The 27909-nt window shown below is 37.6% G+C and overlaps 1 protein-coding gene across 1 annotated transcript; it reads right to left on the bottom strand.

Moving 5' to 3' along the window:
• Positions 1-1680: 1680 nt before the first annotated feature.
• Positions 1681-23757, bottom strand: colgalt2b (collagen beta(1-O)galactosyltransferase 2b). Its single transcript, XM_065247901.2, has 12 exons — positions 23421-23757; positions 13426-13536; positions 12816-12933; positions 11879-12013; positions 11022-11226; positions 9946-10065; positions 8335-8408; positions 8050-8156; positions 7820-7952; positions 5992-6119; positions 5698-5904; positions 1681-2978 (listed from the first exon to the last, which is right to left on the bottom strand). Exons 1-12 carry the CDS (start codon positions 23639-23641, stop codon positions 2705-2707), a joined length of 1833 nt encoding a protein of 610 aa, XP_065103973.1. The 5' UTR covers positions 23642-23757; the 3' UTR covers positions 1681-2704.
• Between the last annotated feature and the right edge of the window lie 4152 nt (positions 23758-27909).

The following is a 27909-nucleotide window of genomic DNA, read 5'->3' on the forward strand; positions in this document are numbered from 1 at the left end:
CCATTTTGGAATCCATTCACTGATCTCCGGATCTGGCGGTACCACTTTTAGCATAGCTTAGCACAATCCATTGAATCTGATTAGACCAGTAGCATTGCGATAAAAAATAACCAAAGAGTTTGGATATTTTTCCTATTGAATACTTGACTTTTCTGTAGTTACATCGTTAACTAAGACCAACAGAAAATTAAAATTTGGGATTTTCTAGGCAGATATGGCTAGGAACTATTCTCTCAAACTGGCGTAATAATCAAGGACTTTGCTGCCGTAACATGGCAGTGCCCGAAAATAGTCCCCTTGGTTACTTTCAATAGCAGGGGACTATTTTCAGGTGCTCACACCTACAAAGTGGCAATTTTTACATGCTATAATAAGTAATATAATATTTTGAGCTAGAACTTCACATATGTACTCTGGGGACAGCAAAGATTTATTTGATCTTAAAAAAGTCTTGTGAAATGTCCCCATTAAAGTTGTTGTGTTAGAAACAGAAAAAATGAGCGACTTTGACAAGGGCCAAATTGTGATGGCTAGACGACTGGGTCAGCATCTCCAACACCAGTGTGGTCCGATCCAACAGACGAGCTACTGTAGCTGAAATTGCTGAAAAAGTGAATGCTGGTTCTGATAGAAATGTCTAGTGGAGTCCATTCCTCGACAGGTCAGGGCTGTTTTGGTGGCAAAAGGGGAACCTGGTGGTCATAATGTTATGGCTCGTCGGGGTATAATGGAGTTGATGTTTTGCAGAAGTGTGTGCGTGTGTGTGTGTGTGATTGCTTTGTGCAAATGATCTTCATTGTACCTAAATATTAAAATCCATCTTAAGAAAAAGTCAGAGAATGACGTTCATTCAGGACAGACAGGACACAGGTGTGCATCTGCAGTACCAATATATTCCAGCAGGTGGCGTCCTGCATCTAACTATTTTTGTAATCAATAGAGACAGTGTTGTGTGGAAAAATGTGTAGCTGACGCTGAGATGTCAGTAGAAGCATAATATATTTATGTGATTTGTATTTATTATATATTGCATGTAAGAATTGGGTCATTGTATTTGGATTGTGTAATTTATGTAAATTGATCATGTTTAACTTGTTCTTGTGTCGGAAGACGTGTTCACGTGACCTCTTCTTATTTAACCCGGACGCGTTAGCGTTCAGTATGGATTAAGAATGATTGCACATACGTGAATAAGTTGAACTGAATTCTTCTGCTGGTTATCAGGCGCACACGTTTTCACTGTAACTTCCCACTGGCTATTGCTTAAATACACTGACTCCACGTCTCATAGGACATCAGTATGAGACGTGGAGTCAGTGTATTTAAGCAATAGCCAGTGGGAAGTTACAAAATGTACACTCTTGAATATTAAACACAAGGTCATCCACTACTGCATAAATATTTTGTGTTTATGTCTATGTCTTTACTATTGTCTGTTTTCACACTAGAAAGATATTTAGAGAGCTACAGTACAAACAAAATGTATCTTTTCAAAAGTCACATATAAGCTAATATTAGTATCCCTTGGCTTGGACAATTATTTTTTCCAAACGTTTTTCCACACGCACTCTGTTTCATCACAAGGACTTTCTATTAATTTGGTGTTAGCATTTATTTTATAAGTTTATGATTCATATTCAATATTTGAGAACTCTACATTTTTAGGATTCAAGCACATTTAGGTTGCTGGGATACAAAATTAATCATAGGCCAGTTTGATACCAACTATGTCGAGTAGTACTGATCATTCAGTTTTATTAAATCAGCCCACCACCAGCACCATAACATCTCCAGTGCTCAAACAAGGTAATGAAATCAGAACACAGAAGTCCGAAAACAGGAGCCAGCCTGCTGTGTGAAGAAATGAGGGTGACCGCAACCCATTACAAATGATGACAGGTGACATACAGTATAGCACAGTAGAACTAAACACTCATTCAAACTATATGTCTATCACATTTCTGAAAGTAATTATTGACATCTCTACAGGAAGACAATAAGATGTTTTGTATAACTCATAGTTTAAACCACATTTTAAATGACTAGATGACTGTAAATTAAATAGAAACACATAAATTGCTACATAAAAATCCAGATATAAACAAATATTTAATATTTTAACAGGTCACAGGATTAGTTTAAGATTAATGTTGCTCCACAAAAGTGGCTAATTCCCTTCAATGTCAACTGTTAAAAATGTTTGACCGAACAATGTTTTGATGTTTTCTACTTGTAGTTTAGAAATGTCTTATTTTACCCATAAATAATATCTGTTGTTCTTATATTTTGTATAAAAAACGTCTTGTAAGATTCTGTACAGTATATCCTTGTTCTTGCCCTGACAATCCCAAATCTAACTCCCATTAGTCTGTCTGTGTCACTGTCCCGTTGAAGAAAGCCCTGTTGTCTCTATGGAAAGCCTTGTTGTGTTCATCCTTCAAGGTTTTTTAAATGTCCCTCCAGGAATATGAAAGCATGTCTCTGGAAAGCATGATAAAATAAATAAAGTGGAAATAAAAGTGTCTCTCAGTACACAGACTGTGCAAACTCAACCAGCAAGCCAATGGTGTCGTGCTATTGGCTGATATTTGACCAAAGAGGTGGGGACTGCTGGAGATTTAGGAGTAAGCTGTCTGTGAGTCAATGATGTAATTTAAGGGTGTGTGAGTTTGTTTTGGAGTTAACGGCATATGATGTTTTCTCTTCATAGTTCATCTCGCGAGGCTCGGGATGCAGGTGCCGGTATATCTCCTGTGACGGTGTTTTGGGCGACAGGGTCTATTCGTCCCTGCTGAGAAGTTTTTTGGATGTACCGTCTGTCCCAGTCTGTGCTGACAGCTTCATCATCCCAAATAGTGGAAGTTTCGGTGTCGCTAAAGTAACCAGGTTGGCCCGTATAGTGTGTCGGGTACAACATCAAAGGTTCGACGGAGAATGCGCGTAGATCCCTGGGTTCAAAGTGAGACATGTATGCCACACTAGGAGAAAGAGAGAGAGAGATTTCAAAACTCATGCCACATTTTGTAGATTGTAAGAAGATGAAATGCATGTGTATGGAGGGAAGCAATGCATTTGTTTCAGTCAATCTTTATATATTTTATATACTTTTTATTTATTTTACTTAATACTCACTTTAATAGACTCATTTATTAATCTTCTGTTATGTGTATACAAAACTAAACAATGACAATAAAGGCATTTCATTCGATTACATTCTTTATTTTTGAGGTATAAATATGAATTGATGCTTTTACATTATCGTTATATTGTTTATGTAAAAGAATCAAGTAAATAATTTGAAATTTTTAATTAAATTTAGAGAGGTATCTGTTATTGTATATATCAAAATGATAAAAATACTCTCATGTGGATTTAGGAAGGATATTAACAGTGGCGGCTTGTGACTGCTCATCCGAGGGGCGCTAATTCAAAATAAGTGTTCGGAGTGTCATGTGCAGTGTTGGGGGTAACGCATTACAAGTTTCGCACATTACGTAATAATATTTGCTTTTTTGAAGTAACATGTAGTAACGCATTACTTTACAAATGTACACATTAATATTTGAGTTACTTTTTTTAAAAAAGGGTTACTTTTCAGTTGAATTAATTCAATTTAAAAATAAAAAAAATTTACTGAATTAAACTGAACATATTAACGTAGAATTACGCACTCTTTGCATCTGAGCGGGAACAGTTTGCCTTAAAAAACAGAGATGACAGGCCAGAGCTTGACATTTTGGCGATCATAAAAAACACCTGCAAGGACTGAAAGAGATCAAGCCTCAGCCAAGTAAGAAAAAGTAACGCAAAAGTAACTTAAAAGTTACCTACGCATTACTTTCCATTAAAAGTAACTAAGTAACGCAATTAGTTATTTTTTGGGAAGTAACTTAATATTGTAATGCATTACTTTTAAAAGTAACTTTCCCCAACACTGGTCATGTGTGTTCCTTGTGTTTTCAAAATATGTGTTTGTTGCGTCATGTGAACCATGTACATCATGTGTTTTGTCAAAATAAGTGCCTGCTGCACACGCGTCAAAACCGTTTATGATAAAAGAGACGCTCGCGTTCACAAAATACACGCAAGACACTCCCTTAACAGTAAACTCTGATTACGTATGAAATTATGCGAGTATCTGGCAAACGTGGGCGTCTCTTTTATCATTAACCCTTACTGTGGGTTCATACCAGATGCGAGTTCAACGTTTTGCACAAGTAGATTACATACAAAGTCAATGCAAAGACGCGATCAGATGCATCCTCGCGTGGGGCAATGCGAATGGCGCGATATGGGTGGCACGTTTGCAGTGAAAACGCGCTATTCGCCTCAAAGTGTCTTCGCCTAAATTGAAAATATTCAACTTGAGCGAAAAATTCGCATGACATAAAATTATATCCCGTGAGTAATATAGAGCGAGTAACACGATGCCCCGCGTTTGGTGTGTACGTAGCATTACCGTGGGTATTTACATGCTTCATTAACGCATTAAAGCCAACAAGACGCTTGAATGAGGCAGAATCGCGTATACCACGCCGCGCTAAATGTCTTATTCGCTCCGCGAGACCTCCAGGCGCACGTCAACGCGTCTTTACATTGACTTAACATTGAAATCACTTGCGCTTGATGGCTCTACCGCTGCTGGTCTTAATAGCATTAGAAGCATCTGCAGCAGGCACTTATTTTGACAAGACACATGATGCACACAGGATCTCTCGACGCGTAAGAACACATATTTTGAAATTACAAACAACACACATGACGGGCTACATACATGTTATGACGAACTTTGCATCCAGCGCCCTCGAAAAAAGAAGTCTCCGGCCACCGCTGGATATCAACACAATCTCATGGTAAATCGTACGGATTTTATCAAATGGTTAATTCAAATTAATTCATACCACCACATTTGTACGTTTTCCTACGATTTACGTTCGCCCCTATGACCTTGGGGTTAGGGGTGTGGCTTCATTATTGCTTTTTCCAATAATCGTATATTTGGTACGATTCATTTTGTATGAATTCATACAAGCGTGAGATCAGGCTGGGGTGTCACAATACAGCTACTACAACAAAAACATTATAGCACAAGTAACATTTTACACTAATACAACACAAAATTCCCACAATGAGGGTACACAATGACTCTCTCTCTCTCACACACAAACACAGAGAGTGCAGTATATTTATACAGTAATCCATCTGTCTTATACCCAATGACCCTTCCCCCAAAACTCGGAGAGCCATCAATGGGAATTTTGTCCCTCTAATGCCGGCAACAGGAAGAGAGAGAGAGGGAGAGAGAGAGAGAGAGAGAGAGAGAGCGAGAGAGAGAGAGAGAGAGAGAGAGAATAACGGTAAGACAACAGGGTAGAAGGACCACAAGGTGCTGAAGGTGCTAGGGAGAGAGAGAACTAGCCAAGGTGACACATGATGGGGTCAAGCAGGATTCCCCCTAGAGGAAATTAGGTAGAAAGCAGACATTGTGTGACCCAGCAGGGACACCGTACTTATTTTCACTCTCTGAACAATCTAGCACTGTGTGAGTCTGTCCCAGTCAACAGCGAAGTGGAGTATGTGTGTGTGAGAGACACTATTTGCTCTCAAACTGTCGCCACATTTTGTGGTGAGCATACATGCAATCCATCAATCTGTCCATGTAACCTATCTATTCATTTATCCATCCATCACACTTACTTTGGGTGTTTGTTAAACATGACTGGCAGGAACTCATCGACAGGGAGCATCTTGCCAAGCGGCTGAGCAGCGAGCAGCTTTCTGGCTCCTCGCTGTGAAATAGCATAACCTAGAGTCCAATAAGAGTAATCTGCCTCCACCAGGTTATTCACAGCCTCCACGGACACCTCCGGCTGGGATACTTGCATCCGCTTACGACCCACATAGCTGAGAAACAATAAAAGTTTCATGCTAATAAAATTGTGTTCTTGTTATCAGTGAGAAGGTCTCATTTTATACTCTCATTATTCTTACATGAGGTCCCAGTCCAGATGAGCTTTATCAACATCCTCCATGATGGTCCGTAACCTCCTCTTAAATCTGGGCTCAAACCTCACGTCATCCTCCAACACCAGCACACGCTGTAGACCCCTCTCCACCACCTAAACACACATACATGAACAGGACTAAACATGTTAAGCACATTGCAAATGGTAATGTTTTTTGTCCAGATGATAAGACTTTTGACAGTTACACTTGGGAAACCAGGTGGTCGGTTTGTAGCCACACAGTACAGACATGAGGACTCCAGTTTCCATGTGTTAGTGTCTGTATACTTATAGACAGTTTTGGGCAGTAACTAGTTAATAGTTAATAATATTACTTTTCCTGGTAACTAGTAGTGTAACTACTAAAAATTAAAAAAATGAATATTACAGTAACCATCCAAAAAAATGACTAGTTACAAGTTACCTTTTGGAAGGTAGCTATTTTTTGTTTTGCCAACATGTTTGGTTAGTTCCAGATTTTAGTATTTATGTTATTGCTTTATTAAATTACAGAAGTTGTTTGAAGAATAGTTTGTGCCAGTTGTACTCTTCATTTATCTGTAACTTTCATGGATTCATAGACTGCCAAAATGGATGTAATGATGTAATTTGGGGTGTAATGAAAAAGTAATGTAACTAGTAACTAATTATGTTGGCTGGAAGAAATAAGTAAAGTAATAATATTAGGAGTATATGAAAGGAGTAACTAGTAATGAGTAATATTTTAATTTTTTTTAATAACTCAACACAGCTTAGAAATGTGTATCTGTATTTGGACACATAAGCCACAATTGAAAATGTATTAATGTGATATTTTGGATTATTTAAATGTTATTATTTTGTTTAGATAAATATGTTACTTAAAAACACAGAACAAGAACAAAATGTAAGTAAATATTTTTGTTAGATATATCAAATGGTACAAAAATACATATGAAGAGCTCGGATGCAAAAGCCGCTAAATGCCACCATAAATAAGATTATGATATTAACCATATGCATCTCGGCACATATTATACATTCATCAAATACCTTCGGTTTAAAATTAACCCTAACGCACCTTCGGTTTAAATTAACCCTAACGCTAACCCAAACGGCCTTAAACCAGTCAGAAATACTGTTTTGTTGGCAGAATCCATTAAATGCCATAACAATTTTTCAGCAAAGTCCCCTAAGTGCACAGAAGATGAATTGGATGAATAATGAAACGAAACGACCATGGATCACATTCAAACTTGGGTTCCTTATAAGTACTTGGACCTGAATACAATCTGTGTGTGTGGTTCAGTTCTTTAATTTTTACATTATGACTTCATCATTTGCAATGTTTCCAGTTGCATCTTTAGTGATTTTGCAGCTGTTTACTATGTCTTACCAAAGAATTAGATTTTTTAGAAGTGGACATTTTTGGCCAAAAAGCTTGCATGCACATACAGGGTTTTGCTGCGAAAGGCATATCAATTACTAAAAAAAGACCTTTCCATTGTCATTAAAGTAAAAGTACTGAACCTAAACATAAAAGCCGGATAAAAAATGCTAATTTTTATGATAAACAGGACTCACTTAGAGGGTTTTGCATCTGAGCATCTCATATGCTGCTTAAAAAGAAAACAAAAATTGCATTTAGAAAATTTTAATGATTTATAATATATACAGATTTCAGTTTTTTGATAATTTGTTTCTAAATTTTGTTCTGTGTCCTGTGATGAGAGGGACTACTAATGTCATTTATGTCGTACTCATTGGGCATTGGGATAAGAAGGATCACCCATAAAAACAATTTGCCCTAAAATTTAGCGACAATGTGTGTATACCTGTTTCCAGGTATAGTGGTGGCTGAGGAAGCAGCCGATTTCTCCGCGTGTCAAAACCCTACCGGAGTACGGATCCTTATACCCCGGTATCATCTCTATACCGAGAGCCTGAAGCTGAGATGTATTTAAAGTCCTAGTATGAAATAAATAAAAACATATATAAACTTTGAAGCTCTTTTTAATAAACTTTCACATTTTAAAACAGAAATGACAGCCACTTGATGACTTACTTCCCATCTACAGCATCAACCAGTGTGGCCTCAAGACCCAGAACTGCCATGGTGTTCAACATCCGCTCCCTCCTGTCCAACCTCCGCTTCAGATTGATCAGAAAGATCTGAGAGGAAGAGAGGAAACATGAGAGTTTGACAGAGGAAGGACACAGAAGAAACTGCATAAAATAATAAAAAGATTAAGAGAAAATCACTTCAAAGGAGATTAAATGATCTGCAGTTTCTGAGGATCAGCATGAATGTTCATTGGAGCGAGACATTCCACAGATTCTCGACTCTCACCTCATCAAAGCCCATTTTGTCCTGGGGTTTGCCTGAAGTGAAGAGAAACGCTGAGGGCTTGACATTATGATCAACTATGGAGAATAAAAGAAGTGTTTTGCTTACATTAAATGTGAATGTGGATGTGGTTTCAGACAATCATACAAAAGAGCAGAAATTATGAAAAAAAATCACTGCATGTAAAAAAATATTGAAGAGAAAGAGTTCCTTATATTACCAGCCAATGGCCTTTACATAAAAAACAGCTTAGCATGCTACATACTACAGTACATAATGTCATAGTGAAACATCCATAAATGCGACACAGTCTGTGTAAACCCAGCTACATAAAATCATCCTAAAGGATTATTAGGAACACCATGCTAATACTGTGTTTGACCCCCTTTCGCCTTCAGAACTGCCTTAATTCTACGTGGCATTAATTCATCAAGGTGCTGAAAGCATTTGTTAGAAATGTTGGTGCATATTGATAGGATAGCATCTTGCCGTTGATGGAGATTTGTGGGATGCACATCCAGGGCACGAAGCTCCCGTTCCACCACATCCCAAAGATGCTCTATTGGGTTGAGATCTGGTGACTGTGGAGGACATTTTACAGTGAACTCATTGTCGTGTTCAAGAAACCAATTTGAATGATTCAAGCTTTGTGACATGGTGCATTATCCTGCTGAAAGTAGTCATCAGAGGATGGGTACATGATGGTCATAAAGGGATGGACATGGTCATAAACAATGCTCAGGTAGGCCGTGGCATTTAAACAATGCCCAATTGGCACTAAGGGGCCTTAAGTGTGCCAAGAAAACATCCCCCACACCATTACAGCACAGTGGTAACAAGGCATGATTGATCCATGTTCTCATTCTGTTTACGCTAAATTCTGACTTTACCATCTGAATGTCTCAACAGAAATCGAGACTCATCAGACCAGGCAACATTTTTCCAGTCTTCAACTGTCCAATTTTGGTGAGTTCATGCAAATTGTAACCTCTTTTTCCTATTTGTAGTGGAGATGAGTGGGGTCTTCTGCTGTTGTAGCCCATCCGCCTCAAGGTTGTGCGTGTTGTGGCTTCACAAATGCTTTGCTGCATACCTCGGTTGTAACGAGTGGTTATTTCAGTCAAAGTTGCTCTTCTATCAGTTTGAATCAGTCGACCCATTCTCCTCTGACCTCTAGCATCAACAAGGCATTTTTCACCCACAGGACTGCCGCATACTGGATGTTTTTCCCTTTTCACACAATTCTTTGTAAACCCTAGAAATGGTTGAAAATCTCAGTAACTGAAGAGATTGTGAAATACTCAGACCGGCCCGTCTGGCACCAACAACCATGCCATGCTCAAAATTGCTTAAATCACCTTTCTTTCCCATTCTTACATTCAGTTTGGAGATCAGGAGATTGTCTTGACCAGTACCACACCTCTAAATGCATTGAAGCAACTGCCATGTGATTGGTTGATTAGATAATTGCATTAATGAGAAATTGAACAGGTGTTCCTAATAACCCTTTAGATGCGTGTATATGATGTTGTGTTTTATATGCCTTTGCAAAAGCAGATGTTGAAGTGCATGCACATGCCTGTATAGTTGTGTGTAAAGATGTATTATACTCACTAAGGGCTTCAGTAATGGTGTGTGTGAAACTCTCTTCCTCATCCTTTACACTCTGCTGAGGTTTAAGAGGTACAGGCAGAAACCCGTAGTGCTCTCTGTTACATACATACATTTGTACACCTACACAAAAAAACAATAGGATTTTATGGATCTTACTCTTAATACATACATTGAATATGATAAAATTGTGTTTCACACAAACACAGAATACCCAACATAATTCTGTGAACATTGGTGCATACTCCACCCAACACATCAGAAAACATAAGCATTACACCATTACTGTGTGCGTGTGTGCAGTTTTGTACATTCAGCTTTATGTCTATTGGAGGATTTGCTCTGTGCTCTCTCTGTTTTCTATAACTTTACGTACACAAACACCCACGGTGCCCATAAAAATGCCCAGCTGGAGCTGATTATATTAGCCACATGATTATCCAACATTAAAGCAGCTTCACAAGCACACAGATACACACACCCTCTTCACCAACATATACTGAACTACAGTTAAACAGCAGAAGGTAGCGTGAATTATGTGTTATGATCTGATCTATGTCAGCCCTGCACCCCAGAAACAGAAGACTTGGCCCCTTAATCGTCTTCATATGTGTGCCATTTGCTTTAAAGGGTTTAAATGTTTAAATGCTATAACTGGGTCCCCAGCGCTTCTATCAGCCTAGAAAATGTGAAAAAAATCAACCCAGTTACTTAGTTTTGGTAAACAAATCTTTGCAAGGAGGTGAAAAATAGGTAATTGAAATCACGGCACTGCCATTTAGTGCAGAGATCAGCTAATTTGCATTTAAAAGGACACACATAAAAACAACAAATTTTTGCACATACTTACAAAGTGGCAAATTCAACACATTATAAAAAAATATCTATATGGTATTTTGAGCTAAAACTTCACATGCAGACTCTGAGGTCAGCAAAGAATTATAAAAACAATTATAAAAAAATTATTTAAAAAGTCTTGTGAAATGTCCCCTTTAAAAAGCCACTAATTTCCATGAGATATGCATTAAAAAAGACAGACCACTCCTAGGAGATAAAGAGAATTAGTTAAGATCTTTTACCAGCTTCTCGAGCTGAGAATGCAAAGACCATGATATCATCAAATGCCCAGCTGTAGTCAGGGTGAGGTGGGTAGAAAGCCAGCTCTCGTGTGGTGCTGCGTCTCAGATCCAGTAGGAAGGTGGAGTGAACCATAGGAACGGGGAAACAGCCCAAACGCTTCCACTCACGGATAGGCTGGTAGTCTGGAGTACGCTTGTAATAACCCTGAAACGAAAAGAGATCAGTGCCTGTTAACAATGCCCAATAAGTGATTAGTATATCCTAAATATGACCTATAGACTGTCAAAACCCAGCTGCGAAAAGTCATTTTTTTTGTGATTTACTGTTTTGGTGAAAATGTAAACATAATGTTAATTTTTGATTTTATGCTTTGAATTTATGCTTCAGGACACAGTTAATCACTTAAAGGCGGGATGCATGATCTCTGAAAGCCAATTTTGATATTTGAAATCACCTAAACAAACACGCCCCTACCCCAATAGAATCTGGACCTTCTTTTGATAGACCCGCCCCACACATATGCAACCCAGGCAACAATGGTGGTTAGTAGACACGCCCCTTACTGCTGAGTGGCAACAAGTGTGTTTTGGCACAAGGCCCAACTCCCTTTTCCAAAGCGTTTTTCAAAAATTGTGCACCCTGCCTTTAACACTTGTGAGTCAATGGTCTTAAAAAGCTCACATTAGATAGAAGACTAAAAGGTAGAAAAAGTAGGTTCAACTTGGAAAAATTAAGTTACCTGGTTGAGTTTTGAGTTAATTCAACTTTACTAATTTAACTTACTTTTTTAAGTTGAACCAATTAGGTAGGTAGGATAATCATATCTGGGGGTAATTTTGTAAATGTAGAGCTATACCTGAGGGGTGATGCCACACCAGAAGTTTGAGTAGAGGGATCGGGAGTCCAACATGGGTGCCACCAGTGTCAGATTCTCAGCCATCATTAGATTTAACACCCGTGGGTTAGTCAGGAGATTATCACTGTCAACAAACTAAGAGAGAAAAGCTTTAGTTTGACATAAAGTCTTATAAGATTCATTTAAAGGTGCAGTGTGTAAATTGTAGCAGCATCTAGTGGTAAGGTTGCAAATTTTAGTTTTTAGTTTAGTTTAAAGCTTTATTAATCCCCGAGGGGTAATTAGTTTAAGCTTACGTACATAGTGCCCCACACAAACACTTACACATATACTAAACATCTAATAAAAAAAAAAAAATAGAAACACCAAAAAAAAAAAATAAATAAATAAAAAAAAAAAAATACAAATCACTTACATTTGTTATATAACCTTATTGCTTCAGGTACAAAAGTAAATTTATATTTATATTTATAAATTGCAACCAACGGCTCGTACACAGCTGACCCCTCGATTTTGAAATGCATAGAGAAGCTACGGTAGATGCCACAGGACAAACATGTCTACATCAGAGGCAACTTATTAAACAAAGTTTGTCCGTTAAAGGCTTAAAGGCTGTAGAAACATGGTCACACAAAATGGTGGCTTCCATGTAAGGGGACCCACAGTGTATGTAGATAAAAATGTATTATGCTAAGGTAATTAAAACATAATTGTTCATTATTTGAGGTCTTTATGCACCCCTGATAATATAGTTACGTATTTTATATTGCATTTTTGTCAAGAGATTCTTCTAAAAGTTACACACTGCACCTTTAACTTTATTTTTGGAAATAATGGAGAACAGTATTTGTTAAAAAGGGGTGTAACATGGTTGTAAATAAGTCTAAATTGTAATAGTGCAGTTAGATTATGTTTAATAATGTCCATATGACCTCACCAGTATATAATCAGCCCAGCGCTCTCGTGCACTCTTCAACGCCGCCTGCCTAAGCTTCATTATGTGATTGAAACGAGACGGTGACCAGTGTTTCGGCCCCCACTCGTCCGTGTATGACCTTACATCACAAAAGAATAAACAAACTTTTACTTAATAAAAGACTAATATTTTACAACAATCTTGCATATATCTACTACTGAATAGTATTATGCTGTTTCTGATGCTTATGGTTTCGTTTTAGTTTGAACTATTTTGGAACCGGCAATGTCAAAATGCAAATGTGCTTTGCTAATAAAGTATATGCATGATAGAGGTAAATGCATGGGTACACAGTTAATAAATGCAATCATTAGTACACATCTGCAGATTTGGTATGGGGCATTGTTTCATGTGGAAGCAATTTAAAGCAGTTACAAATACAGAAACTCACTGCATGCATTTTCAGTCTAGTAGAGAGATAAACATGTTGTTTAGATCTAGCCTAGATCCACATTTAGAAAGTATGGCATTGTAATACCGTGACCAATCCTTAAAACAAACCGACATTTGTGCTAATTGACACTGACACTCTTCCAGCATTCTGTTTTGGAAAAAAATGTTTCCAGCAAACCTTGGCTCCTCCATGGGCCTCCACTCAACGTAATGGTATCTGCTCTGCCTGTTCTTCAGCCATTCTCTCAGTATTGCTGTAGTATTGTCCACATTATGGTCTGTTGCAGCCCTAAGACGTTAAAAGGGAGATTTTACTTCATTTGAACCTAAACAGCACAATCTTCAAAAAACAATTGTTGATCAGTAGCAGTTAAAATGCACACAGTCCCTCAGGCTAGGGTGGAACCTCCCAACAATGTGCTTGAATTACTTCATTTTCCTAGACTTGTCACAGAGCCAGAGTTTTAATTCATTTGAAAATGTCAAAGGTGGTATTGGACCATCTACACTTTCAAAAATAGAGGTACAAAGCTGACACTGGGGCAGTACCCTTTAAAAAAGGTCTTAATATGTACCATTTAGGTACAAATATGTATCTTTAAAACTGCCAATAGGTACATTTTTGAAGTACTAATATGCACTCTTTGGGTACAAAAGTGTACCTTTTTGAAAGGGTACTGTCCCAGTGACAACTTTTGTAGCTTTATTTCTGAGAGTGTAGCTTTATATTTCCAGTCTGATAAATTCCTCAAGAGTGGTTAAATGCTCGCAAGGAAGTGAGGAACTTACCAAGAACCTGCCAAAAGGCAAAGATAAAGACGCCTTGTTGAGTTTACATTTGCATCGGTTTTACTTACAAAAAGCATTTAGCATGTTTAAGACTTATTTTCTGTGGATTTAAGAAAAATGCAAATGTACAAGCACGTCCATGTTTTGACTACATTACAAAATGATGAATATTTAAATGCAGTGACATAACAGTGTGTTTTCCCAGCATAGCTCACATGTAAACACTAACAGACGTAAATACACACAGACAGTGGCCTTTGAGTTGAGTCAGGGCCATTTGGCGGTGCCAGTGGAAATCTCCACAGCAGAAGGATCCTGCACTGAAACAGTGTTAAAGAACCGACAAATATCGACATCACCACCTCAGTCCTCACATTCACACCGTGTATATTCCCTCCCCCGATTTGTACCAGATATTTTTCCATCTTGTGGTGTACATGTATATTTACATAGTTACACAAAATGATGCATCTAAATGAAACTGGCCGTTCTGGATATATATTTAAAACTACAGGGCAAATTAAACTCTCAGTTAATGTGTTGTCAAGTATAGAACGGCTAAATCAGATACTAAAAGAAAATACTGCATTCAAAATACAATTTTCAGTAACAAAATAAAATCCCCATGACCTAAAATGACTTTAAGGAATAACAGAAATGCAGTCTGGTATTTACTTGCTAAAATATTTTTGCACATAACATCTCAGAGCACACCATATTACCTGCCACAGACATCTGCATTGAGTAATAGTAGTTTAAAACGGCATATAAACACACAACCACAAACACATTGTCAGATAACAATGCACTATAAGTATACAGTAGCTAATGCACTCTTCTACTTTAATTTTAATATTCAGTTACAGTTAAAACAGGCGTAAAAAGTACTGTTGGGCCATTCCTGACTTTTATGTGAGCTTTGCATATCTTTAGGAATGTGTTTTATAAGTGTTCAAGGTTTAAGAGCATTTTAGAAACTGACAGCATTGAGTCTGATGAGCAGTTTGGTGCTTTATCACTGGTTAGAAACACCTGACATACAGGTAATGATAGGTAGTGCGGAGTGTGTCAAACAGATCGTATACTTGAGTGTATACGTGTGCCATAGTTGTTTTCCAAGGATATCGAGCCTTTAAACAGTCGTAATTCTTTCAAAATCTATGAGAAACATATCAAACACGAGGGACATTTTGTATGCATGTGCATATTGTTGTATGTGCCTTAATGCATGTGTGTATTGGCACTCTTTGGACACAATTTGTCATAAGTTATGTAGCTCAATTGTTAAAACATTGTGTTAGCACTTAGCAGCAGAAAAAAAGTTTGATCCTAAGAAACACACATACAGTGTATTGAGCATGTATGCACTGTAAGTTGTGTTGGAATAAAATGTCTGCCAAATGTGTAAATGTAATGTCATCAGTTCTCTGTTGGTTCCTGTTGTGCATTTATTTTACTAAAAAATGCACAACAGGAACAAACAGAACTAATGACATTACATTTAAATAAATTCAATAAACATTTTGTTAAATGTGGCTGTCATTCTGCTAAATGAAAAGATACACACATCTGGAATATATGGACATGTTGTGTCCCTTTAAACGCCTCTCTGGTGGTTTATGTTTGCACATGTGTTTTCTCTACCCAAGGGGAGAGACCCTCACAATGCATTTTGGGTTATGTTGGTGAACAACGCAGTCATAAACTGAATGCACATTCTTGAGCATGTACACACATTTAAGATGGGTAGTGAAATTCATGATTTCTGCATGGCTTTTTACTTAAAGGAAAACACTACCGGTTTTCAATATTTTATTATGTTCTTACCTCAACTTAGATGAATTAATACATACCTATAATCTATATTTTTTCAATGTGTGCACTTTTAATTGTTGTAAAGCGCTTTGTGAATGTGTTAGCATTTAGCCTAGCCCCATTCATTCCAATGGCTCCAAACAAAAGTTTTATTTTGTGCCACCATATTTACTCGTGTAACTACTCATGTAACCGTCTTTAAATAGGGAAAACATGGAAGTGTTTGGTGGCTTCTAAATTCATCCGTTTGGAGCCATAGGAATGAATGGGGCTAGGCTAAATGCTAACACATTTATGAGGCGCTGTACAAAGATTAAAAGTGTACGCATTGAAAAAAGATAGGTATGTATTAATTTGTCTAAGTTGAGGTAAGAACATAGTTAAATATTTAAAACGGTGGTGTTTTCCTTTAATTTGTCCATACATTTGTCCATACATTATGGGTCAAATTTCTGCATAAAATCAGAAAAAAATAATAAATTATATTTCACATAAGTAAAATGTATATGATTTTAAGGACCATTAAAGATAAAGGGCCCTATCTTGCACCCAGCGCAATTGACTTTGTCAGTGACGCATCTATCATTTGTATTTTGCACCGGCGCACAGCGGGTTTTTCCCTCCACAGACGCACGTTGGCAAACTAGGGAATGAACTTGCGCTCCCTGGGCGGTTCAGCGCAAAAAAGAGGCGTGTTCCGGCGCAAACCATCCCTGATGCTATTTTGCAGTTTCAAAAAACAATTGCGCCACTGACCAGAAAAAAAAAAGTTGAAAGTCAGTGGCGCGTTGCGCGTTGTTCATTATGCTATTTTAAGGGCGCATGCTTGACCATAATGTATAGCGTGCACAACGCGCATACACTTTATTTCCTCTCACACCTGTTTAACCTACGCTGATTTGGGCGGGTTTCTCCTATACCCATACAAAACAACTTCTCTGTCTTTGACTGCTCTTACAAGACCGTCAGTCTCCTCGGCTGTGAACCGCTCCTGGCGTACGCCTGGTAAATCCGTCATAATAATAGCAACCCGCCATGGAACTTGTGCCCTTGCGTTTAAAGGGAATGTTGGATAGTGTTCTGATTGGTTTATTTGAAGTTACGCCCAAACCACACCTATGAATAATGAACCTACTTCAGACCAACCCCTTATTGATTTGCGCCCGGCGCAAGAGTTATTTCTCACGCCGGGAAAATAGCAACAGCGCCCAAGATCCGCCCACAAACTCACTTGCGCGTTGCGCTTCGCACTTGCATTTCAGATCGTTAAAATAGGGCCCAAAGACTTATTACTTTAAATCTGTGGACCTTTTAACCTAATGAAAAACACTGTTTTCCAGACATTTGTGCATACCGGTAAATTACAAACAGATATGAACTAAAAATGCATAATTTTCTATATGATAAAATAATCGAACTCCATCAGTCTGTCTATTTTAAGGCATGTTCTTGACAGGTTGTGTTTTCTGAAATGTTCAAACATCTCTGCTGATGTCATTCTATGTCTGTTTGTATGAATGATTTAGGCCTGCAGCATGGCCTTGCTACGGTGGGCAAAGTTACATTCATGAACCAACAAGCAAACAGTCTGAAGAATTTGAACCTCTGAGCAAACAATTGACTTGAATTTCTAATTTTTGAAAGTTTTGTTAGTCATATATCTAAACAGACATAGTCGCTTCACCTTTCCCTTTCACCTCATTCCCTTAGTGCTATATTAACCTCTGACAAATTTCCACACCCAGGGGCAACAACAGTTTTCTGACACTTTGCTCAAACAGAACCCATTTCACTTGTTGTAAACTTGTGAGGGCCAACTTTTTGAAAATGTCATCACAAATACAGTGACATATCAGACAACTGGCTAGTGAAAACAATTTAGGTGAGGCTTTAGGGGAAAATATGCAAACCTAGCTAAATTAATTTTTTTGTGATTTATTGTTTTCTACATAAAATCAACCAAAATGTAAAAACATTCAGTGAAAATATACATTTAATATCATTAATATGACCATATCAGAGGGCAAATATTGAAATTAAAGTAATTAAATTCAAACTCTGATGTTCCTAATCTCATAAATAGATTACAAGCACTCAGCCTGGATTTCGCAGACAAGGTCACATATCATTAGCCTATATAAAATCTATGAGAAGTGCTGACTACTATAGTTAACTACCTGTATGCGTACGTGGCAGGATATTTAGCTCCAGATTCGTAACTGTGCAATCCTGCTGTGCTTTGGAGGAAGCAAGCCTTTGCTTATAAAAACCTAATTTTCTTCCACCACCCATTTGGAGTTTATTGTAGTTTTCAACCTCATTATCTGACTGCCCGGGGCTCACTATCTCTTTCACTCTCTCCTCCATATGTTTTATGGAGAGCATCTGGACAACACATGCTGCTCACATACCTTCATCTTTTACTCTTTCTATACCTGCAGTAAATAGCCACAAACAGCAACTATTAGGGTCCAATGATATTTTATAAGAGGAGTTTAGGAATTGTTTTTCAGATGTTGCCAACTTCATCTGGGCCGTACCCATCTCTGACTTCAGCTAACAATGAGTCTGCTGTTTTACCAGGAGCGGGTATGATTATAATGAAAGAGAAAAGGTTTAAGGTAATTGCATGCTAGTTGTGAACAGCAGGTGTTTTCAGTACTTTTCCTACTGTATATTAACACTCATTTTGCTTTGTGACTAATGTTTGTCTGTTGAGACCAACTAAGCAACTATGACACACTTTGCACAAAGGTAGTGTTAAAACATGAAGTATGCTCAAACCGACACAGTCATTTCCTGTCTACATAAAAATCATTGTACATAATGTAAAGAACATTCTGTGACAATATAATCTTGAAACACTAAATACTAATCGAGGAAGGCCATGTCAAGGATTGAAATAAAATTTAAGTGAATGAGTGAAATCCAACTTTGATGCTCCAGAATTTTAAATCACATCTCTTTCCAAATTGATTTTTTCTAAACACCATTTCAGCATCTATTGTTATATTCAAGGTGAGAACAGCTTCATCTCAAGTTAATTTATACACAAGTTGGAGAAGGACAATTTGGTATCTCCAATTTTCCTAACCTGCATGTCTTTGGACAGCATACGGAAACCAGAGTACCCGGAATAAACCCAGGCTGACACAGGTAGAAAATGCAAACTCCATACAGAATAGCCTCCCTACGCAGCCAGGGCTCAAACCGGAGACCTTCTTGTTTTTAGGCAACAGTGCTACGCTACCCACTGAGACACTGTGCCACCAGCAAATCTGTTATAGAAATAGGGCTGTCACAATGATTAAATAATCATCTCATCGCAATTGTTTGACCTTATTGCGATGATTTCAGATCACCGCGATGATTGCACATCTCTCTAAAAAACACAAGGGGGAGCTGCAGCGCCTGTATAAATGAGACAGTATCAGATTACTTTTAAAAATGTGTTATGTGTATAAATATTTACTGCCAGATAAACCTTGCAAAAGATTTAATTTAATTAATAACAACAATCTGTGTAAATTATTTCAAATAAACAAAAAAATGTATAAGAATTAAATGTCAAAGCAATAAACAGGCGATTAATCGTCATAATTTTATTAAACAATTAACCGTCAGCCAAATTTTATAATTGTGACAGCCCTATACAGAAATGATACTTATCATCAAAACGTGACATGGAAATCATTTGAATTGCATTTAAACAAATGTTAATTTCAATGAACACATAAGTTAGTGTATGTGTATATATTTGCTTTGCATTGGCTCTGCCCCCAAGCATGGGCTGACGTGGCTGCCCAGCTCTTCAGATTGAGGAGGGGGGTTTGTGAAACCTCTGCAAAAGTCAAATTCCTCCAGCCACTCTCGGTCAACAGATCCGTGCCATGTCACGCACATACGGCATACGCTAACCTTAAAAGCAAAATCTGCTTTTGCTGATTACAAAACATTAAAAATAAAGACCAAAATAGGTAATTTAATTTTGGAGAAGAAAAATGACACAAATTGCAAACGCACATCTATGCAGACAAATGTCTCCGAAATGTTTTCCTTATGTGCACACTTGGACTCAAAACAGCAGAGGTGTGCCGGCTCACCTGATACACTTACAGAGTTTCAAACATTCACTCTCATCTCACTTACGAACTCTCATAAACACATCAGCAACACTGTAAAAAATGTTATGTGTTTAAAGAATGAAAGCAGATCTTACTGATGGGTAAAAGAATGAAAGGATGGATGGAAAGAAAAGAAGACAAAGACCACTGCTGCTCCAGGCAACAGCATATATCGCCTATGCCAAAATCCGCCTCTGATCTCAGTGGTTTACCAGATGAATCAAAATAGCCGACAGCACTAAAACTGCAGTTACCTCACTGTTCAATTAAATATTCCCTTGCAAAATTGCATGCTTCATACATTCCTCTCATTTTTATGCAAGCCTTCAGTCTGATCACCAAGGTACTATGGACAAACTATGGTTTCTTTGCAAATACAGTTATTTTTTATTTGTAAATTTTTGAAATTTTTATAAGGGATAATGAGATTACACATAATATTTAATTACCTTCCCTGACCCAAACACACTGCACACCATAATCCACTCCAGCTCGACTGAATAAGGTCTGCCATCACCCTGACGTCTGGACTTTTTTGCACCATTACTCAGTCTTGCACTTGATGACTGGTTGAAGCCTTCTTGGATCTCCAAGGCTTTATGAGGTTTACATTGAAAGGTCAGACAGCTGTTAACTGTTGTAGGCAAGAACAGATGAGTTCCTGCAGAACCTTACTGAAGCTACAAAGAAGCTTTGGACAAAAGACAGCGTGTGCAATTTGGGTCACAGACCCCATTGAACTGAAGATTTGCCTGGGTTCTGATCACATTAAATAAAATACAGATTACTGGCAAACACACACAGATGTAATAAAATACAGATAATATGTTATTATTTACACACATGTTTCTCGGATCAATACCCTATTATTTAGTAGTTATTCTTCATGCTTTGCTTACTCTTATAAAACTTTCCCAGATGCCCAGCATTCCACAACAACAACAGCATCATCATAACTGATGAATTTAACAATTAACTGGTTGTACTGCTGTCAATAAAACAAAAAGACAAGAAACAGGCACAATAAATGAGCATTTTCCATAAATCAAACTTTGTAAATATCGCTTTAACTGCATAATAAGGCACAGCTGGATCAAACTTATTATGTCAAAGACTGTGTTAGCACCATTAGCCAAACTATGGGGACTTTGGGAATCATGGTACTTCACATACTTAAAAATATCTTTCGGAGCCATGAATTTCTCTCTTGTCATTGTGGTATTTGTTTAGCACATGCCAAACAATAACAGACGATCTCAGATTCATTGCACACATTATTCAAAAAAGGAGAATAAAACATTTTTATTGTTTCTTTAAAGTGGCCAGATTGTCTACTATTTCTAAAATAGTGCAGATAAATAAATACTGTAGATTGCTTTCTTAGAAAACTTCCTTTATAAATTAAAAAAAGTCTTTGATGTCCACTCAGTAGGATAGAAATGCAACAGCGGGCAACCAGTGAACAGAGCCAGTAGGGATAAAATGCCACTTGTTTGGCTGCTCATGCTGCCCCTGTGTAATTTCCGACTGTACCCCTCCCCTCCTCTTTTCTCTCCCTCCATCCATTCTTTACCCTAATTCCCTGCATTCTTTCACAAGGCAGTGAAAACTTCCGCCTTTTATCTGACTGCTCCGTTTGTTCAGTAAATTCCCAAGAGTCTCCCTAAAAACAAACGTATAAAAACGCTGACAACCGGTCCGTAAAAAAACAACCAAATTTGCATTTCCGGAAGGAAACAGCATTGCTTCAAAGGCAACAAAAATCACAGTAAGCTGATGCTTTATGCATCGCTCTGAATTAAGTTCAGTATTGCAATGACACCAAGCATGCAACTTGACCTTAAGTGGTGAAATATATGCAAGGAATACCAGAAAAAATACTATTCAGTATACAAATATACCCTGAAACCCTAACAGTGCAGCCTTAAAAGTACTAAAATGATGCGCTTTCATGGGTTGTGATGAAGGTTTCTACGGTAAGCATACCCTTAATCCCTGTTTAATAAGACTGACCAGTAGTGACTACCTCAAAGACATCTGATCTCCTATTACATCAGTAAGGTACTGTAAACGGCACTAATTATTCGATTTATATAAAGAAAAGCATTTGTTCTGGCTAAAACTGCAAAGAGAAAAATGTATAGATTGATTATTTATGTCATGATATGGCAAAAACCAAACACTATCTATGTACTCACAGATATTGAACACAATAATCCTGTGCAGAGTACATGCAAAAGGGGTCAAAATGTATGTATTTCCCTTTATTCATGTGCTCAATTTAAACCTGCAAGTGTGGTCTAAAACAAAGCAAAACAGTGAGTGCACAGTCAGCCTAGACGCACAGAACTGATAATTTACCATGACATCCAATTCTGCTTTGATGGTGGACCAGATCAGCATTAAGTAAAGGTGCAATTTGAAATAAAAGCTGTGTGTACTTCAGCTTTCTTTGTGAGGACAAGTTTAAGACCATCGGAGTGATGTAAGTGAGGACAATATGACCAGCCCTCACTTTCTAACACCCATTTAAAGGACTGAAATACACTTACATTTATGCATTCGGTAGACACTTTTATCCAAAGTGAGTCACAGGAGCATTGCATAAGGTTAAAGCAAGTGGCTGTTTATGTGTGTAACTATGTAAGTGTGCCCGCTATTTAAGCTGTTTAATTTAATATGACCAGCAAGCAAATCCCTCTTTTACAGATGAACAGCTGAAGAAGACAGTTTATATAGTTTAAAAGTTTGGAAACATGTATGGGTGAGACAGGAAGGACATCATAATTGCTCTAATATTTTGCAAACTTCAACACAATTTCAATGAATTATTGGCTAATCCAGACAGATTTTACATTACATAACTCCTCTGAACGTCTAGCAATCATTTGCTGCTAATAATTAAGATGATTATGGTAAATACTTAACATGTAAACCATGCCTATGGTTTTTTTCCCATAAAGTATACAGTTTAAACCATGTATTTTGGTTTTATAGTAGCCTAAACTGTGGTAAAAAGTAATATTGTGTATAGTACATTACACTTTGTTAATGTATACTATAGTATTAATTGATACATTATGGTAAATACTGAAGTACACTAAAGTTCAAAAACACTACATTATTTATATTTTTACAGTTTATTATGGTATATATAAAGTGTAATTTATCGTGCGGGATGTTGCTTAGCCAACAGAAGTATTTCATCTCCATTAACATGTAATTAAATCCGTGCACACACGCGTGGCCAGAGTGTAGTAAACGCTCGTAACGGGTCTGTTTCACGCAGACAGCGGCGTCTCTGTTCCTCTATCTGCCAGAAGGTTTTCATTAACCAAAGCTTACCTGCGCACAACAGCACACAATAACTCCACTATACACCCGACCTTTCTTGCACCACCACGCAAGCTGCAAAAGCAAACCCGTCTAGTTTAGCCATTCTCACCATATTGCAATCCGTTCCTTCGGGTAGTCCAGCCTGTCGATGCAGCCCAGGTAGTACGGCAGACTGTGCGCTGAGTTCCGAGCCAGGATCGCGATCATTACTTTGGGTTTGAGCAGAGAGGATTCGGGCACGGGATTCTGGTCATGCGCGGGCTCCGCATGGCAGTGTTTCAGTATCAGAGCGCAAAGCACAGCCGTCCTTATGAATTCCTCAGCCGGCATCTCTGCCTGATGAAGCCCGCTGTCACAACCTGAGCAGTTCAGTGGTGTGTAACGAGAGTTAAGTGGAGAGTAGAAGTTGCAGGCATAAGAGAGAAAGGGGCAGGGTTAAGGAGGGATTGGGGAAAGGTGGAGAGCTTTAGCCAGGAACAGCGACAGTTCCTCTTTCAAATATTCAGCTTGCGCACCTGAGAACTGACGATGTTGCTTCGTATATGAAATAGGCATTCAAAATATTTGCTATAGGCTATGCCCACAAGTTTTGTAAAGCAGCGCATCTCAACCTTTTTGGCCTTCAATGGTCCATAATATCTACAATAACTGAAGCCCCCCACTTAATTTCTTACTTTGGCATAAAAAGAAAGATGCATATTTGTTATAAAAAATTTAAATGCCCACACACACGGTCTTTCACTATATATTACTGGGAACATTTCAATCTCACGCACTTAAAGTTGGTGCTTTCCAGGGGCGTTTGCGTATGGTAGAGTATGGCAGTCGCAAACAAAACAGCAGAAATTAATATGGTGATGCTCATTAAATATACTTTTAAATATTTTAAGTAGAAAATATCTCAACATTTGTGTATTACTAATAATGATATTTTACAAGCGTGTTCGACTCCATGCTACTTCACAAGAACCGGCAGACAGATGACATCAAAGTTCCGCGAGAGCGATTCAAAAGCAAACTCTTCCGTATGATTTCTCGATTAGCCCTCGCGGTACTATGATGTCATCCGCCTGACGCTTCTTGCAGTGCAACATAAATTCGAACACAACGTATAATAGCGGGGTTCCCCCTGCACGAGATCTCACTATAACCGCTGTGGTACCTGTGTTTTCGCAATTAAAATCCTTTTTTTTGTTTTAACAGTCAGACGGGTCTGCCCCATGAGCTAGATGTAAGTAGAGTGATTTGTTATCTGTGGATAAATAAACATGTTATTACAGTTCCAATTGAAATTGTAGCGCAGTCGCATTGAATTGCATTCATTATTTGCGCAACTTTTTGAATGTGGCCACTTGTGCAAAAAAAACTGCACGACGACAAAAGGTAAGATCCGTTTTTCCATTAAGCCCTGTTTTACTGAGAATTTTATTTAATATTTTATTCGGTATTAGTTAATGTGCTATCGCATTATTTAAACGTATGTTTATTGGCGGTTGTCATGGCAACAATTGGCTGTGGAGAAATGTTGTCACAATGGCGAAATGTTTTGTGTAGATATTATCTTCTTTAAGTGTATCTGTTGCTTAAGTCTTAGTTAAAAATTACAGCCGTAGAAAAGCATTTTAATTTAATTTAAGCATTTTAACCTGGATTAGAATATTTTGGCGTTTGTTCTTATCTGTGCACGTCCATGCATTATTTTAGGATGGTGGAGTTTGAACACGTTGGTGTTCACATTTTATATATATATGAATGTGATTTTATGGATGTGTTATTTGAGAATGGCCTTTTTGTATGGCCAGAGGGAATTATATGCCACCGCCACTGGTGCTTTCATACAGCTTATGATATTTTGCTTCTGTTTATTTCTTATTCTGGATGTGGCTGTGAAGCAGTGTGTCGCCCAGTTCTGTTTCCCCATATTCCCCCATTCTTTCCCAATTTGCTCATTTAATACTTTCCATCGCTCGCTCTTATTCCAGTCCAAGCCTCGTGTATCCTACCACTACTGACGTCATCATTGTTGAGTTCAGTACATAAGGATTCAAGGATTTTGGTGCAGCTGACACATATGCCTCTAACGTTTACTCTCTGCCAAAACAGCCTTGTTATAAAATAAAACGAGTTATCAAAGCTTTGAGAATGATTTTGTTTACATTTCTTACGTTAAAGTGGATAATACAAATTTACAACACTTATTAGTTTAACTATTAAGTCACACTAATCGTAATTATGGTATTTTGGCGGGAAATACGGCAACATGGGTTTACAATGTGCACTAAAATCGATTAAAATGAGCATATGTGAGGTTTTTGAGCTTTGAAACGTTTTAAAAAGTGTTGCTACATTTGAAGATATCGCGACCTCTAGTGTTTAGGTTTTAACATGTACAAGGCAAAAAGTGTCAGTACATCTCTTGTATTTCATTTAATTATACTACTCACTATTCAAAGAATTGTCAACATGCGCTGAAAAAAAATTATTCATTCAATTTACTAACATTTTTTAAGGTAAGTGGTTGCAATCAATTTATTTAAGCTGCATTTAAACAAAAAAAGATTAGTAAAATAAAATAAAAAACTTTTGTTAAAATGTTGCTTAAATAAATTGATTGCAACCACTTACCTTAAAAAAAGGAGTAAATTGAATGAATCATTTCATTTTTTTGTGTTCAGCAACATATTTAACGCATTATAATGCACCTCTTTGTATAATATATACAAATGTAAAGTTAAAGTGAAGCACATCATGAGCTTCATTAGAAAAAACAGACCTGCAGAGAGCAAAACAAAACACCACAGCAGAATTTTCATTAAAAAATAAAAGCTAAATGCCTAATCCAAAATCATCTGATCACAGCCAAACCATAAGATCTATGGTTGGCACAAACCTGGTTTCTGTCTGTTATGTCATCTACGTCTGCTGCAGATTTATTCTGACAGAATTTTCACTGCAAAAAACAACACATCAGAAGTTTGGTTCTAGTTATTGGTATGAAGTTTTCAATAATTTAAAAAATAATGCACATACCAAAGTAACAGCAATGGTTCAATGGTGGCACTCCTGTAAACTGTCAGAGATGATAAAGGTAATAGGGTAATAAGGTGATACAGCTGGAAAGAGATAAATAGATAAATAAATAAATAAATAGAGAGAGCGCGCGCAAAAGAGAAAGAAAGTGGGGTCGAGAGAGGGCTGCTGGACTGTGTTAGGTGTAAATGCTATGAGCTCATGTTGGCAGTGCATAGTGACAACCAAGCCAAAGCTCTTACAGGGCTCTCTCACTCACACACACACACACGCACATGCACGAACACACAATCTTTCATTCCTCCACCGACCAGATGTATATCTTTCTCATACACATTAAACCTTCTAAATTATTCCACTTACATTGAGAATCTTTTTCAATACACGTCAACCATAATGAAGTCCTATTACAACCACTGCGGCCCAACAGAGCAGAACAACCACAAATCCAGAACTAACCAGCCTGGTAAAACTCATTCAGCCACGTGTGTGCCCAAGTGTCACACCAGCACACCATGCGTGAGCAAAAAAACACAGCCAATCCCCTTGAACACGTTGTCCAGTAATAAAAGCAAGGATTTATTGCATTATTACCTCACAGAGGAAAGATCATCATCTTTGTCCATGTTCCTCTCTTTACCGCTCTTCTCCATTTAAAGGTTAGAACTGTAAAGGCCAGGAAAATGAAAAGACCTATTTATGTGCGAGTAAATGTACTAATAAAGTGAAATAAAAATTCACACCAGATAACACAGACCAGCTCTACACAATGCTTCTTACTTCTGTAAAACAAACTAAATTCATTTCAAAAGAGGAAATTTGGTTTATTTGCATTTGAAAATGCTGCAGCCAATACATTAACCCAAATCTAAATTGTATAAAAAATACAACTATAACTATAATAATAACAATATTAATTATTTGAGTATTTAAACAACAATAATTTTTTTCCTCTGTATTTGGATACTGATGTTTATTGTGCTAATGTTTAGTGTTCCAGTATCTCAGTTGGTAATGCATGGGGTTAGCAATTCAAATATCATAGGAACCAAACGAACTGACAAAAAACATTTAGATTAACAATATGGATTTAGCTGTATAGATTGGTTTAGATAAAAAAAAAGTTTACCTAAAATAAAAAATGCAATTAGTGATAACCAGAATAAAAATGTGTGATGTACTTCCGCTTCTCAACCAGCAGATGGAGACGTCGCATAACATAAGCGTGTTCAATTAAACAAGCACATAAAACGTCTCGATTGGGATTCTACGAAAACACGTGATGCGGATCGGCTTTTACAACATTATAGTTATCTATTTGCACGGTTTAATAATTTACTCAACGATGGAAAGGTAATCTCCACATCTCTGCATTTGAAATTCGACCCCAGAAACTATTAAAGTATTTTTAACGTTATGAGTCAGACCACCAACAGGAAACATGACGCTCAAATGGGTTAATGATGGCAGCAAAGCACTACACTACCTACCTACATACACGAACACACACAGACACACTCTCAATAAACAAATAATCATCAAACTGCACACTAACACAAACCAACAGC

This window comes from Paramisgurnus dabryanus, chromosome 11, assembly GCF_030506205.2.
Source record: "Paramisgurnus dabryanus chromosome 11, PD_genome_1.1, whole genome shotgun sequence".
Taxonomy (NCBI): Eukaryota; Metazoa; Chordata; class Actinopteri; order Cypriniformes; family Cobitidae; genus Paramisgurnus; species Paramisgurnus dabryanus.

Coding starts and splice junctions, on each gene's coding strand:
- colgalt2b (XM_065247901.2), bottom strand. CDS start 23,641: ATGCCGGCTGAGGAATTCATAAGGACGGCTGTGCTTTGCGCTCTGATA. Junction 12,934..13,425: donor AGGCCCATGGAGGAGCCAAG/GTTTGCTGGAAA, acceptor TTGTGATGTAAG/GTCATACACGGACGAGTGGG. Junction 5,905..5,991: donor CATCTGGACTGGGACCTCAT/GTAAGAATAATG, acceptor ATTGTTTCTCAG/CTATGTGGGTCGTAAGCGGA.